Source organism: Camelina sativa, chromosome 12, assembly GCF_000633955.1.
Source record: "Camelina sativa cultivar DH55 chromosome 12, Cs, whole genome shotgun sequence".
Lineage (NCBI taxonomy): Eukaryota > Viridiplantae > Streptophyta > Magnoliopsida > Brassicales > Brassicaceae > Camelina > Camelina sativa.
In genome coordinates this window covers 20,379,143-20,392,819 of record NC_025696.1, presented here as the reverse complement: position 1 = coordinate 20,392,819, position 13,677 = coordinate 20,379,143, and the positions used below count along the sequence as shown (strand labels likewise).

At 35.6% G+C, this 13,677-nt stretch overlaps 2 protein-coding genes across 3 annotated transcripts in view; both read right to left on the bottom strand.

The window, feature by feature from the left end:
* LOC109124850 (probable magnesium transporter NIPA2) overlaps nucleotides 1–3,522 on the bottom strand; it is a 7,617-nt gene extending 4,095 nt beyond the window's left edge. Inside the window, exons 1-3 of one of the 2 annotated variants that reach the window (XM_019233305.1) lie at nucleotides 3,505–3,522; nucleotides 306–551; nucleotides 156–212 (exon numbers count right to left, since the gene is read on the bottom strand). In XM_019233305.1, coding sequence (XP_019088850.1) covers nucleotides 156–212; nucleotides 306–435 — 187 coding nt within the window. In that variant the 5' untranslated portion in view covers nucleotides 436–551; nucleotides 3,505–3,522. Of the gene's footprint in view, nucleotides 1–155; nucleotides 213–305; nucleotides 1,044–3,504 lie in introns of those variants that run through there. The other variant, XM_010451856.2, reaches the window with a different exon arrangement.
* LOC104732326 (receptor-like protein 12) lies at nucleotides 1,730–9,441 on the bottom strand. Its single transcript, XM_010451855.2, has 2 exons — nucleotides 7,059–9,441; nucleotides 1,730–4,062 (listed from the first exon to the last, which is right to left on the bottom strand). Exons 1-2 carry the CDS (start codon nucleotides 9,439–9,441, stop codon nucleotides 1,730–1,732), a joined length of 4,716 nt encoding a protein of 1,571 aa, XP_010450157.2.

The window sequence follows — 13,677 nt, the reverse complement described above, 5'->3', positions numbered from 1 at the left end:
TTTCAATAGTGATAAGATCCAAAACATGTCCCAACCACACAAAACTACCAAAGTCATAACATCTCTAAGCTAAATAGCAAACATGTAAAAGTAAGATTTGCAGCAGAACTTCCCAAAACCTTTATAGAGGGATAATGATCAGTCATCAGACTTACTTGTTATCATTCCAGCCCACCACCAAGGTTCATACAAGTATCCATACCCTCCTTCACCTGATCACAAATGATCAACAAGAAGAATTAGTTAAACAATATCTGTGATTTTGAAGTAAGTAAAAAAGTTCTGAATATATAAATCAGGAGAACCTGCTCTGGCTCCACTAACACCGGCCTTCTTAAGACCTTTTTTCTTGATGATGAAGCTAGAACCGATGAATACACTCGAAGACACAGCTAAAATGACTCCATGTATATTATCAGGTGACATCTCCTCCATCTTCGATGATATTTTATAGTACTTTTGCTTATATATACAATTAAAATGATTTCAGCTTGTTGTTAATAATGAAAAGTTCCAGAGAGTTTTTTGCTTTCAGATATAGCTTATTGCGTCTACAAAAAAACAAACAAAAACAAAGAAGAATCAGTATATCCACCCAATAATCAAAAATCAAACAAAGAAGATTACTGATTAATTAAGCCATTGCCTCACAAATCCTGGAACAATAGATTCTGACAAAAAATAATCTTGAGTTTTTAAATAATCTCATTGTGGCTGAAAAATTAAAGACCAGACAAATGGCATAAGTAGATTACATAGAGAGAGACCAAAGAGACAAAAACACAGATATGTAAGCAAGGAAAAAGACAAATCTTAACACATAAACAAAAATAAATCAAACGATGTTTCAAGAAACAGCTGGGACTACAAAAATCTAGGATCTTTCGAATTGTTTCTGAATTTGCTCAATTTAAGATTAACGAATCATAGAAGAGGATTAAGACCCACAGATACTCGGTTTTTATACGTTACCTTGCCCAAATCAAATCACCAAAACGATCACTAAGGAAAAGAAAAAAAAATATAATATCTGGAAGGTATAGACCGTAGCAATAGAATATTCGAATCGTATCTCAAACCTTTTTCATGTTGTACACCAAAACAAAATCAACAGTGTGGAAGACGTGATTAATTGTTTATTTTTCTTTTTCTTGGTGATGAAAACGTAATGTGAAAATTTTTAGGGTTCTTTTGTGTTGTGTGGGAGAACTGAATCTGAAAAGAAAGAAGAAAAAAAAAGAAAGCAACGAAGAGGAGAGGACAGAGAGATTACAGTAGTATTGTGACGAAATTATAGGAAACTTTAGTTATAACTTAATGCACAAACACACTCATAATACAACTCAAAACATAAGAGTTACAACCCATATACAAAACTTCTAAATTTAGACCGTTTCGGTTCTACTTTTATTGTTTTTTTCTTTCAGAAATATTATTTTATTTTATTCTGAAGTTTGCTTAGCTAAATAGTAATATTGTAAGAAAAAACGAATAGAATTCTTCACTACCATTCCCAATTGTATAATACAGCGATCCTTTAACAACGACTAAGTGTTATATATCAAAGTTTTCATGCTCTAAGTGTTATATATTTTTGTTTCTTCGTAACACTTTGGAATTTGTATATTTTACATATATGTAGGTTGAAAGTATCAAGCAAGTGTTGAGAAAGTTTATTATTATTGCAAGGGGACACAATCTAAGTGATAATGGTGCTTAATTAAGTAAACTAGTGAATGGTCCTCATGAACAAGTAACGTCTATGTGAAGTGAGAATGTGGCCAATGGTGAGTCCACAGAACAAACCAGGTATATAGCCTATTGCAGCTGCAATCCAGCTAAAGACTTGATCTTCTTCTTCCTTCTCATCTTGCTCTTGTGTTGTCTCTTCTTCTCGGTTGCAAATTTCTTGGAGAGGAACACCGCATAGACCGGGATTCCCTGTAAATGATGAGCTATTCTGGCTTTGAATCTGAGTGGCGTGTGGTATTGGGCCTTCAAGCCTGTTGTAAGAAAAGTTCATCCACCCCAGAAACGTGAGTTTCCCAAGCTCTGTTGGGATACCGCCGGATAATCTGTTTTGAGATAGATCCAATGATTGGAGATTGCTCAAGTTTGATAGGGATGGTAGAATATGGCCAGTGAAAGCATTGTTTGACATGTTGAGTACAATCAGTTCCTTGAGTAAAGCGATGGATTCCGGAATACCTCCTTGGAATTTGTTTCCGGAGACATCGATGGTTTTGTAAATTTTGAAAACACTGCCAACCAGCTCCATATTCGATCCTTTGTTCGTCACAAACACAGACTTATGATATAATTCTTGGGTTATTCCTGGAGCCAAAATCATTTGCATATTATAAACAGTGCCTACGACCGATGACATTGCACTCCAACCAACAAAGTAATCTGATGGCAAGACTCCACTGAAGCGATTTTCCGAAATGTCAAAGATTCGTAGATTAGGGAAACTCATAGAACCTCCTGGAGAAGCTATTGGCCCAAAGAACTCGTTAGAACGAAGGACAAGTATCTGTAGATAGGGCAGCAAACTCAACCAAAATGGAAAGTTGTCCTTGATTTGGTTATCTTCCACGTTTAGAAACTCGAGACGAGTGCAGTTGATCAGAGACTTGGGAAGTTGTCCTGATAACCAGTTGCGACCAACATCAAGTGATCTCAAGCGATCACTGATTATTTCCTCTGGAATAACACCAGAGAGACTGTTATTCCGAAGATGCAAGATCCAAAGAGAAGAATTAAAATTCTCTAAACACCTTGGAATAGGACCGCTGAAGTTGTTGGACAAAACAAGTGTCCAAAGAGAAACCAATTTGCATATTGATCGAGGAATCTCTCCAGAAAACTGATTATCAGAGCCTATAAAGTAACTAATGGTAGAGTTTGGTAAAATAGTTAGTTCTCCACTGAAGGAATTATGAGCAATGTTTACATACCCTAACTCTGGAAGACTCCATAGCCATTCTGGTATTTGGCCTTCAATTTGATTGGCAGAGATGTCTAAAACCTGCAAACTGGTTTGGTTTTGTATAAACTTGGGAAACTCAGAAATATTGCAGGACGATATAATCAATTCTGCTATAGGTGAGGGAAAATGGAGAGTGGAACTGATCTTCAAATTAATTCCTGAAAGATCAAGTGACGTCAGTGACTTGAGATGCAAGAAGATGCTGAAATCATTAATAGACCTCCCTGTGTTCCAGAAAGAGAGGCTAAGATCCGAGAGTACAACTAGTTTTGATATAGATCTTGGGATTGGTCCATTGAAACTGTTTTCTCCAATGTATAAGTATCGAAGGTTAGGTTGTGAAGAGATATTCCCAATCTCAAGAGGACCGGTGAAGTCGTTTCTGCTTAGGTCAAGTCTAGTCAGCGAAGGGATCGTGAAGAGAGAAGAGGGAATGGTTCCATAAAATGAATTTCCACTAATCATAAAAGACTTCAGTTTGGAGAGGCTACTCATGTTGTTAGATGGGAGCATACCTTTTAACTGGTTAGAACTAAGGTCGATTGAGATGAGCGAGCTCAAGTTGAGTAGCACACGAGGGAAGTTCCCACTGAGCATGGTCGATCGAAGATCCAACTCTGTCAGCTTGTTTAAATACCCCATCGAATCCGGCAACTGACCGGTGAACTCATTATCAGAAAGATCAAGATTCGTGAGATGAGAAAGATTTCCGAGTGAAGAAGGAAACTTCCCAAAGAGCTTGCAACCACGAAGATCCAAATCCCTCAAATATTTCAGGTTGTTGATGGAATCTGGTAGAATACCCGAGAGATAATTGAAGCTAAGATCTAGGCTTTGAAGATGTTGTAGTCTAAACAGGCTACTATTAAATCTCAAAGGACCGTTGAGATTATTGAACCCGAGGTCTAACTCAACGACCTTGCCTGTCTTAGGATCACAAGAGACACCATCCCAAGAACAGCAATCAGTTGTGTTCCTCCATTTCTCTGTCTTCTTATCGCCAATAATCCCATTGGAATTGAACTCTTGGACATAGAACTCGTTCTTGAACTCCCAAAGAGCATTCCTCTGATCTGGAAGACACAAGTGTTTACCATGAGAAGAACCAAACACAAGTATTGAGTTTGAAAGGCAGAAGATTAAACACAAGCTCCAGATTATTGTGATCGTCCCATTCTCACTACGAGAATGCATCATACTTTTCTCTTTGATTTTTTTTTTTTCCGGTGAAAGGGATTTGATTATATAGTTCACATATTGTGGGGTAAGAATGTAAGATAAGTCTCCTTTGTAGACAGCAAGATAAGATATTTCTTCCACAAACACTATATCATTCCCATCTGTGTGGTCTGTGTTAATCGTTCAAACGCTCTGCCAAATCTTTGTCTTTTATGTTTCTTTACTTCCAAGTTTCCGTTTAGACTTCTTCTTTGTTCTTTGCATTACAACATCCTCTGTTTTATTTTCAGAAATGGGGACTTTAACTTGTCTGATTTCTTCTAACTCACGTTAAAAAATTAAAAATACAGCTAAAGGAATAATATTAATTGTCTTCAACATTTGGATTAATAATTACAATAAAACCTCTATAAATTAATACTCTATAAATTAATAAACACTATAAATTAATAAATTTTGCTGGTCCCAAGTCGGGCCAGTGTAAAAATTAACAATATTCGATAAGATAATAATATAATAATTTTTTCGAAATCTCCTTATAAAATATGGTCCCAATAATATCATAAATTAATAATTATGTAAATTTATATATATATATATATATATATACTGATATAATAGTGTATGTTTCTCCTAAAGCTCAATTCTATAGAACAATTGTAATGTTGTATTTTCAACCTATAATGATATCTCTAAAATATTTTATAACATGTCATACAAATAATTAAATTTAAAGTTTTAATTTTTAGATATGCATCATTTACAATTTGATAATTTGACAGATTATTAAAATAGGAGAATTGATATTATTATTCATAGATTTGAATTTATGTGTCTCATGTGTATAAGTCAATTTGTCTATAATATTTGTAATTTATTGTAAATAGTGCTTTCTAAATATTACAAGTTCAATTCCTAAACCATAAAATTTATAACATCCGAAAGTTTAATCTTATTTTGCTATAGTTGTTCCAATTCATAATTTTTTAAAAAATAAACAATTAAAAATATATCTATAAATTAATAATTATTAATTTACACTATAAAATAATAATTATTAATTTATAGATAAATTAATATCACTATAAATTAATAAAATGTCTTAGTCCCAACATTATTAATTTATAGAGGTTTTACTGTACTATCAAATCAATCAACATAACTTTTGTTAATCGAAAACAAAATGTAAAAAACAAAAAAAGCATAATGACACTGATCTAGTAAGGTTAGTGAAAATACTACAGTAACCTATATAAATTAATAATGTTAGGACCATGACATTTTATAAATTTATAATGATTATTTTCTATGTAAAATATAGAATATGTAAAAAAACAAAAAAGCATTATGACACTGATCAATAAAGAAGTTAGTAAGGTTAGTGAAAATACTACAGTAAACTCTATAAATTAATAATGTTGGGACCATGACATTTTATTAATTTATAGTGATTATTTTATAGTGTAATTTACATATATATTTAATTGTTTAATTTTTTAAAATTATGAATTAAGACAATTTTATCAAAATAAGATTAGACTTTCGGATGTTATAAATTTTATGGTTTGAAATTGAAAATAAATTAAAGATATTATAGAAAAATTCACTTATACACATGACATACATAAATTCAAATTTATGAATTATATATATATATAACATATGCTTTAAATTTTTGAAGTTTTTCCTATAGTTCATATCTATATATGTAAATTTACATGATTATTAATTTATTATCTTATTAGGACTATATTTTACATAGAAATTTTTTGAAAAAAATATTATATTTTTTTTATTTTTTACACTGTAAGACTAGTAAAATTTATTAATTTATAATATTTATTAATTTATAGTATTAATTTATAGACGTTTTACTGTGCTCTCATACCAAGAATTACAACTCTCAAACTTAAAAAAGGCTTTGACCTCGGTTTACTTTGGTCAACACTTAATTACTTGGTTCTTCGAAACCGGTTACAACTTAACACTATGTAAATATTCCTCATGAACATGATGATGGTCGAAGGAAACTCATCTTACCATTGAATGTTGAAAGGAGTTGGAAACGATGGTTTGGTGAGCACATCCACAAGAAAATGAAGGTGCATTGCATACATGAAGTGTTTTGACAATCTTTGTTGATCTGTTTATTTCTCTCGTGAAAAATAGGATTGTTTACGATATGTAATGCAGCAGCAGTAGAATGACAATACATAAAAAATAAACATGATTGCCGCTACGTCAAGAGTAATTAATATCTAGCTCAATGACAATGAATCAGAACTTGCTCTAGCTAAGCTTACACTCACCTTCTTATTAAGACCTTTTTACATGATGATAAAGGCAGAGTTGTTACCAATCAAGTTTTATATATTTATTGAAAAAAAGAAAGCAAGAGGAAAAGACAGAGAGACGAGAGACCGCATGTAACTAAATATTTGGAACAAACCACTCTCATTATACTACTCAGGACATTAGAGTACACATACAAAAACTTTTAAATTTTGTAAACTAAAGTAAATACGAATTCAGACTAACATACTTCTTCACCATTCACAATTGTATTGGCTTAAATATTACACTTATCCTCTATGATCAAAACTTCTTAATTAAACAAGTGTTGAGATAGGTGATTGATTTATTATTACAAGGGGACATCCTCCTCCTTAGAAACGATGTCTTTTTAATCTAGTAAAATAGTGAAAGATTCTCATGAACCACTCACGTTTGTATGAAGTGAGAATGTGGCCAATGGTAATTCCACACACAACACCAGGTACGTAGCCTATTGCAGCTGTGATCCAGCTAAATACTTCATCTTTTTCTTCACCTTGCTCTTCCTTTGTTTCTTCTTCTTCTTCTCCTCCGCAGGTTTCTTGGAGAGGAACACCGCAAAGCCCGAGATTCTCTGCGAATGAAGAGCTCTTTTGACTTTGAATCTGAGTGCCATGTGGTATTGGACCTTCAAGCCTGTTATAAGAGAAGTTCATCTGCGCTAGAAACGTGAGCTTCCCGAGCTCTGGTGGAATTTTTCCGGATAATTTGTTTTTAGATAGATCCAATGATTCAAGATCGGTCAAGTTTGACAGAGCTGGTGGAATAGAACTTGTGAAACCGTTGTTTGACATGTTGAGCACAATCAGTTCCTTAAGTAAAGCGATGGATTCAGGAATACCTCCTTCGAATTTGTTTCCGGAGACATCCATGGTTTTGTAAATTGCGAAAACACTCCCAACAAGCTTCCACGTCAATCCTTTAAATGTCATAGTCACAGAGTTTTGATAGTTTCCAGAGTCGTCACGTCCCGCATACCTACTCGGGATAACGTCTACAATGTCTACGACTGATGACATTGCACTCCAACCAGCAAAGTAATCTGATGGCAAGACTCCACTGAAGCGGTTTTCTGAAATATCAAAGATTCGCAGCTTGTTGAAGCTCGAAGACTCTCCAGGAAAATATATTGGCCCATGGAACTCATTAGAACGGAGAACAAGAATCTGTAGACTGGGCAACGATCTCAACCAAAATGGAAACTTGTCACTGATTCTGTTATCTTCCACGTTAAGAAACTCGAGACGAGTGCAGTTGATCAAAGACTTGGGAAGCTCTCCTGATAACCGGTTGCGACCAACGTCAACTGATCTCAAATGTTCACTGATGGACTCCTCTGGAAAAGTACCGGAGAAGTTGTTATTCCGAAGATGCAAGACCGAAAGAGTAGTATTAAAATTCTCAAAACACCGAGGAATAGAACCGTTGAAGTTGTTGTTGGATAGAACAAGTGTATCAAGAGAAACTAATTTGCATATTGCTCTAGGAACCTCTCCCGAGAACCGATTATCAGAGGCTAGAAAGATCGTTGTAGAGTTTGGTAACAAAGGAAACGGATGGTGGAATGCATTTGAACTTATATCAAGCATGATTAGTTTTCCACATCTTTGAATAACATCCACTGGTCCTTCAAAACCACTCAACGAATTCTGAGAGATGTTTACATACCGCAAATCTGGTAGACTCCACAACCATTCTGGTACTTGGCCTTCAATTCGATTGGCAGAGATGTCTAAATAGTACAAAGTGGTTTGGTTTTCTAGAAACTTGGGGAATTCAGAAAAAATATTGCAGGATGTTAAAATCAAGGTGCCCATTGGTGAAGGAAGACTGACAGTACTAGAGCTGATCTTCAAATTAATCCCGGATAGATCCAAGTAAGCAAGTAACAAGAGAGGTGAGAATATGCTTACGTCAAGTGTGCTTCTTGTATTAATATAAGAGAGGTCAAGGAACGTAAGAGACTCCAGTTGCAAGAAGATGTTGAAATCAACCATGCCCCTCTCTGTATTCCATAAAGAGAGGTCAAGATAGAAGAGTCCAACTAGTTTCGATATAGACTTTGGGATTGGACCATTGAAGTTGTTTTCTAGAAGAGACAAAACTACGAGGTTAGATGGTGACGACATATTCCCAAAGTCAAGAGGACCGTTGAAGTTGTTTCTTCCCAAGACAAGGGTGGTCAATGAAGGAAGCATGAAGAGAGACGATGGAATAGATCCAGAAAATGAATTTCCAGTAACCTCAAATTGCACTAGTTTTGAAAGGCTACTCATATTAGATGGGAGCATACCTTCGAACTGGTTAGAATCAAGGTTGATCAAGGTGAGCTCGCTCATATTGAGTAGCACACTAGGAAATTTCCCACTGAGCTTGGCTGATCCAAGATGCAACTCTGTTAGCTTGTTTAGATGCCCCATTGAATCCGGTAGCTCACCGGTGAAATCATTAACAGAAAGATCTAGATTAGCGAGATAAGTAAGATTCCTAAGCGAAGAAGGAATCTTTCCAAAGAGATTGCAATCACCAAGTCTCAATACCCTCAAATGTTTGAGGTTGCCTATGGAATCTGGTAGAGTACCGGAAAAATTATTCGAGCGAAGATCAAGGCTGTGAAGATGTTGTAGTCTAAACAGGCTACTATCATATCTCAAAGGGCCATTGAGAAAACTGTTCATGAGGTCTAACTCTACTACCTTACCCGTTTTAGGATCACAAGAGATACCGTCCCAAGTGCAGCAGTCAGTGTTGTTCCTCCACTTCTCTGTCTTCTTATCACCAACAATCCCATTGGAAATGAGTTCTTGGACATAGAACTCGTTCTTGAACTCCAAAAGAGCATTCTTCTGGTCCGCACGACACAAGTGTCTAACATGAGAAGCCAAAACAAGTATCGAATTAGAAAGGAACAAGATTAAACAAAAGCTCCATATTGTCATCTTCCCCTGACTACAAGAATGCAACATGCTTTTTTTCTTTGATACTTGTTTTTTCTTCCTGTGAAAAAGGAAACGAGTGGTGGCTCTAGTAATCCGACCGTCTTGTACATTCGTGGAAAACAAATAAAGCTTGACTTAACAAGTCTTTTGTGAAAAATGGTGGCGGGTTCCACAAAGAATATTATTTTCCAAATGAACAACGCTCCACAAAGTCAATTTAAGTCTCCTCTAGAATAAAATTAGAACCCGTGAGGTGTGGGGTTACCGTAGCACAAAGACTCTTTTGATTATTCAAAAGCGCAAACGCAATTTCCTCGGCTGTATGGTGAGCTAGTGGTGAGAGCTAATTGATTGCCTCTTAAATAACTTTTAAGTCCTAAAAAAGAACTAGATTAAAATCCGGATTAAAATTTATTTTATTTATATTGTAATTTTATATAAAATATGATTTATGTGATTGTTTTTAAAAGTTTTTTTTTTGTCAACCATTGGGCTACAACTGGCCGGTCCAATAGCCAAATTCTTACATTCGTAGGAACTGGGACTCGATCCCGGGTGTGATGGTGTCTTCTACAAATGGACTTACCTCCTGCCACTACACTAAGGTCACTTCACATTTTTAAAAGTTTTTTTGATAAAACATTATGCAATCAAATCATATGCTAAATAAGATGGCTTGAAAAAGACACATATTTTGCACTGGTTAAATTTTTTTAAAATAAAATTTTGTATATTTTATATTTTAAAATTAAATTTTAATATATTGTATTAGTTTATGTATGTGAAGTTATTTCAACAATGTATATTCTACATCATGATTTAATATCATTATAAGACATAATTTTGTAAATTTGGTTTTTAAAAAGCGAGTTATTATATTATGAGTAATTTAATATATTGTTATACTTTTTTTTAATATACTTGGTTTCTTGAAATTTTTTCATATTATAGTGACATATTATTGATATTGGTATAACAAATCAATTTAGAGTGTTTATAGTTTCTAAATTTTATATCAAGTTTATATTATATAAAATTATAAAATTCAACAAAAAAATGAAATTGAATTTGAATATTCAAATTTTTATTCATTAAAAATTTTAAAATTTTAATTCAATAGATATTATTTTTAAGGAATAATATTACTAAAGTTTGAATATTTTATAGATTGAATAATTTATATTTGTTTTTAAAAATTCAACTTATGTTATATCCGGAAATAAAAATATTTATTTGTTTCACAAAATAGACTCATATATAAAAATGAGAGGTGAAGTATAATGATAATTAACAAATTAATATTTTAAGTTAGATATCAAAAGATTTTAATATGGATGAATAATTTAATAAAAGAAAATAATATGGTAAATTAGATGATATCAAATGATTCTTTAGAATATTTTCTTTAAGGTTTTCGGAAAAAAATTAAAGTTGCACCCACTATTTAACTTATAACCAATTAATCTATCAATTAATCTATAACCTATTTGTAACCAACTTATTAAAATTATATAGTCTACAAAACAATATTGTGTACTTCCGTTTTATTATAAAGGGGATTAAAATACCTAAAATACTTTAGATTAAAATACCGAAAAATGTTGTAGTCTAAACAGGCTATTATTTTAATTTATCTCAAAGGGCCATTGAGATAACTGTCCTTCGGGCCTAACTCAACCACCTTACCCGTCTTAGGAGTACAAGAGAAGAGATACCATCCAAGAGTGACAAGAACAATAATCAGTGTTGTTCCTCCACATCTCTGTCGTCGTATCAAACTTCATTTCGTCGGGTTTTTGACCATAGAACTCACTCTTGAACTCCCACAAAGCATCCCTCTGGTCTGGAGTGGACAACACATGTATTTAGCATGAGAAGAACCAAACACAAGTATTGAGTTAATTAGTAAGTGAGAAGATTAAACACAATCTCCGTATTATCATCTTCCTCTCCCTACAATAACGCATCATGGGTTCATTATTGTTAGCGATGACGTATGCATTTTCCCCTCCATCAATATATGAATTCAAACTGAAAGGGTCCTCCGTCTGAATAATGACTGGTCCTCCGTCTTCAACCCCGTCTATTCCTCCAGATCTGCTTCCTATTGAACAGTTTCAGACCCGTCTTCCGGCCTCATCCGTCCTCTCTCATGACATTGAGATGGTAGATTCCTCCCCTCCTCTTTCTGCCCCTGTTCTGGCTATAATCCCTCCATCTTCTCCTCCTCGTGTAGTGGTTATACCAGATCCAATTACTCAGATCTCTGATGTTTCTCAAGGAATTCTGGGTCCCAATCCTTCTTCTCCAATTAAGGTTTCAGTCTCGGAAGTTCCTCCGACTCACCCTTCTGGACCATCTAATGAGGAACCCACTCGTCCACTTCCAGCTGCGGAATTTAATTGGGCGTCTCACTTGAAATCAACTTGTCGTATTCCAAACTCTTCGGCTCCGGTCTCAGTCACTCCGGAAGGACGATTTCGGGTTAAAGTTCCAAATGAAGTGTTCGAAAGAGGAGCAAAGATCCATTCAGACTACATTGTTGGGATCTTCTATGGTAATCCACCCTCTTATGGTAAAATTTGGGATGTTCTTAATTTCTTGTGGGGAAAAGATCGAAGGGTTACAGTCCACAATCTTACAAAGAATGCTTTTCTGTTCTAAATTCCGTCACCTTCACTCCGTAGACGTGTTCTTCAACATGAGCTGTGGAGGGTTGGAGACTCTCCTTTCTTTGTTACAGAATGGAAGGCAGCTTATAGTTTAAACCCCCCCTCTCTGGAGAAAGCCCCCATATGGGCAAAGGTTTCAAATATCCCCTTCGACCTGGTAACCGAGGAAGGCTTGAGCTATATTGCTAGGCCGCTGGGGCAAGTCGTAGACGCTAAGCCGTTCTCCAGTATCAACTCTGCTGAAATCAAGATCATCGTCGATCTAACAAAGCCGCTTCCAAATGATCTAGAAATAGAGAGGGAGGATGGATTAATCTGTGTTGTTTCGGTAACCTACCCATGGCTCCCACCTCTTTGTCCGGTTTGCAAGCAGATTGGTCACAAGGCTGCTTTCTGTCCCCAATCTCCTCAGGAGAAAGCTCCAAAAGATCAGGTTCCCCCAGAACGACAGGGGAAAGGTAAATCTTCTTCTTCTCATAGAGGCCCTGTTGGAGAGCAAGTGGAGAAAGTTTATGTCGCAAAGGTGACTAGTGAGCAAACCGTCAAGGGTGACATGTCTTCGATCAGGGAAAGTGGAGAAAATTCGTTGGCTGCCGTAGGTCAAGGTCAACTTAATACTGTGGTAGTGGACACAAGTACAGGTTGTGCCTCAACTGTTGGCCCAAGCTTGGGAAATGTAGGGTCACCCGAGGTTTTGGATATCGCAGAGGGTCCTGATGTCTCTTTGTCAGGGATAGATAAAGCTGGTACTGATTCTACTGTTCCTTGTGCTCCGATTGTAGTGAATCAGGATGATGAAGCACCTGTTTCGGTTCTGAAGGGTGGAGTCACCCACTCAACCGTATCCGCTATTGCTGAGTCTAACTTTGTTAAGGCATCGCGCACTGTCCCATGTAGGGTGCTAGCAACAACCTTTTCAAAGCTAATGCCATCCTCCAACCCCTTTAATGTTTTGTGTGAAGAGAAAGAGGCAGAGGACTGAGTCTTGGAGGAGTCTCAAGCTTGCGAGACAACTCATTACTCCCCTTCAACATCTTCTTCTTCTGGGAACAAGGGCAAACAGAAAAAGCGGAAGTTGGGTAAAAAATCACCAATCAATGGTGGCGGTCATTCCCTGGATTTAGGGAAGCGTCACAACCTCAACTAATTATCTATGTCTGATACTTTTTTTTGGAACGTGCGGGGTATAAACGAAGTAACAAAGCATCGAACGCTCGCTAACTGGATAAATAGTAAACCAATAACTTTTGGAGCGCTTTTGGAAACGCATGTTAAGGAGCCTAATAGTAACCACATTTTGTCTTCTATCGGACCAGAATGGTATGTAATAAGTAATTATCAGCATTCAGAGCTAGGAAAGATCTGGTTCATCTTCAAGCTCCCAACGAAGGTGAGATTTTTGTTTTCTGACCTGCAATCTATCTCAGTAGAGGTTACCTTGGAATCAGGTCAAAGTTTTGTCTACACAGCGGTCTATGGTTCAAATGTGCAAGAGGACAGGCTTGAACTGTGGCAGTCTCTCCGTGATACTCACTTATCTTTTGGTTTATCTTCTCTCCCATGG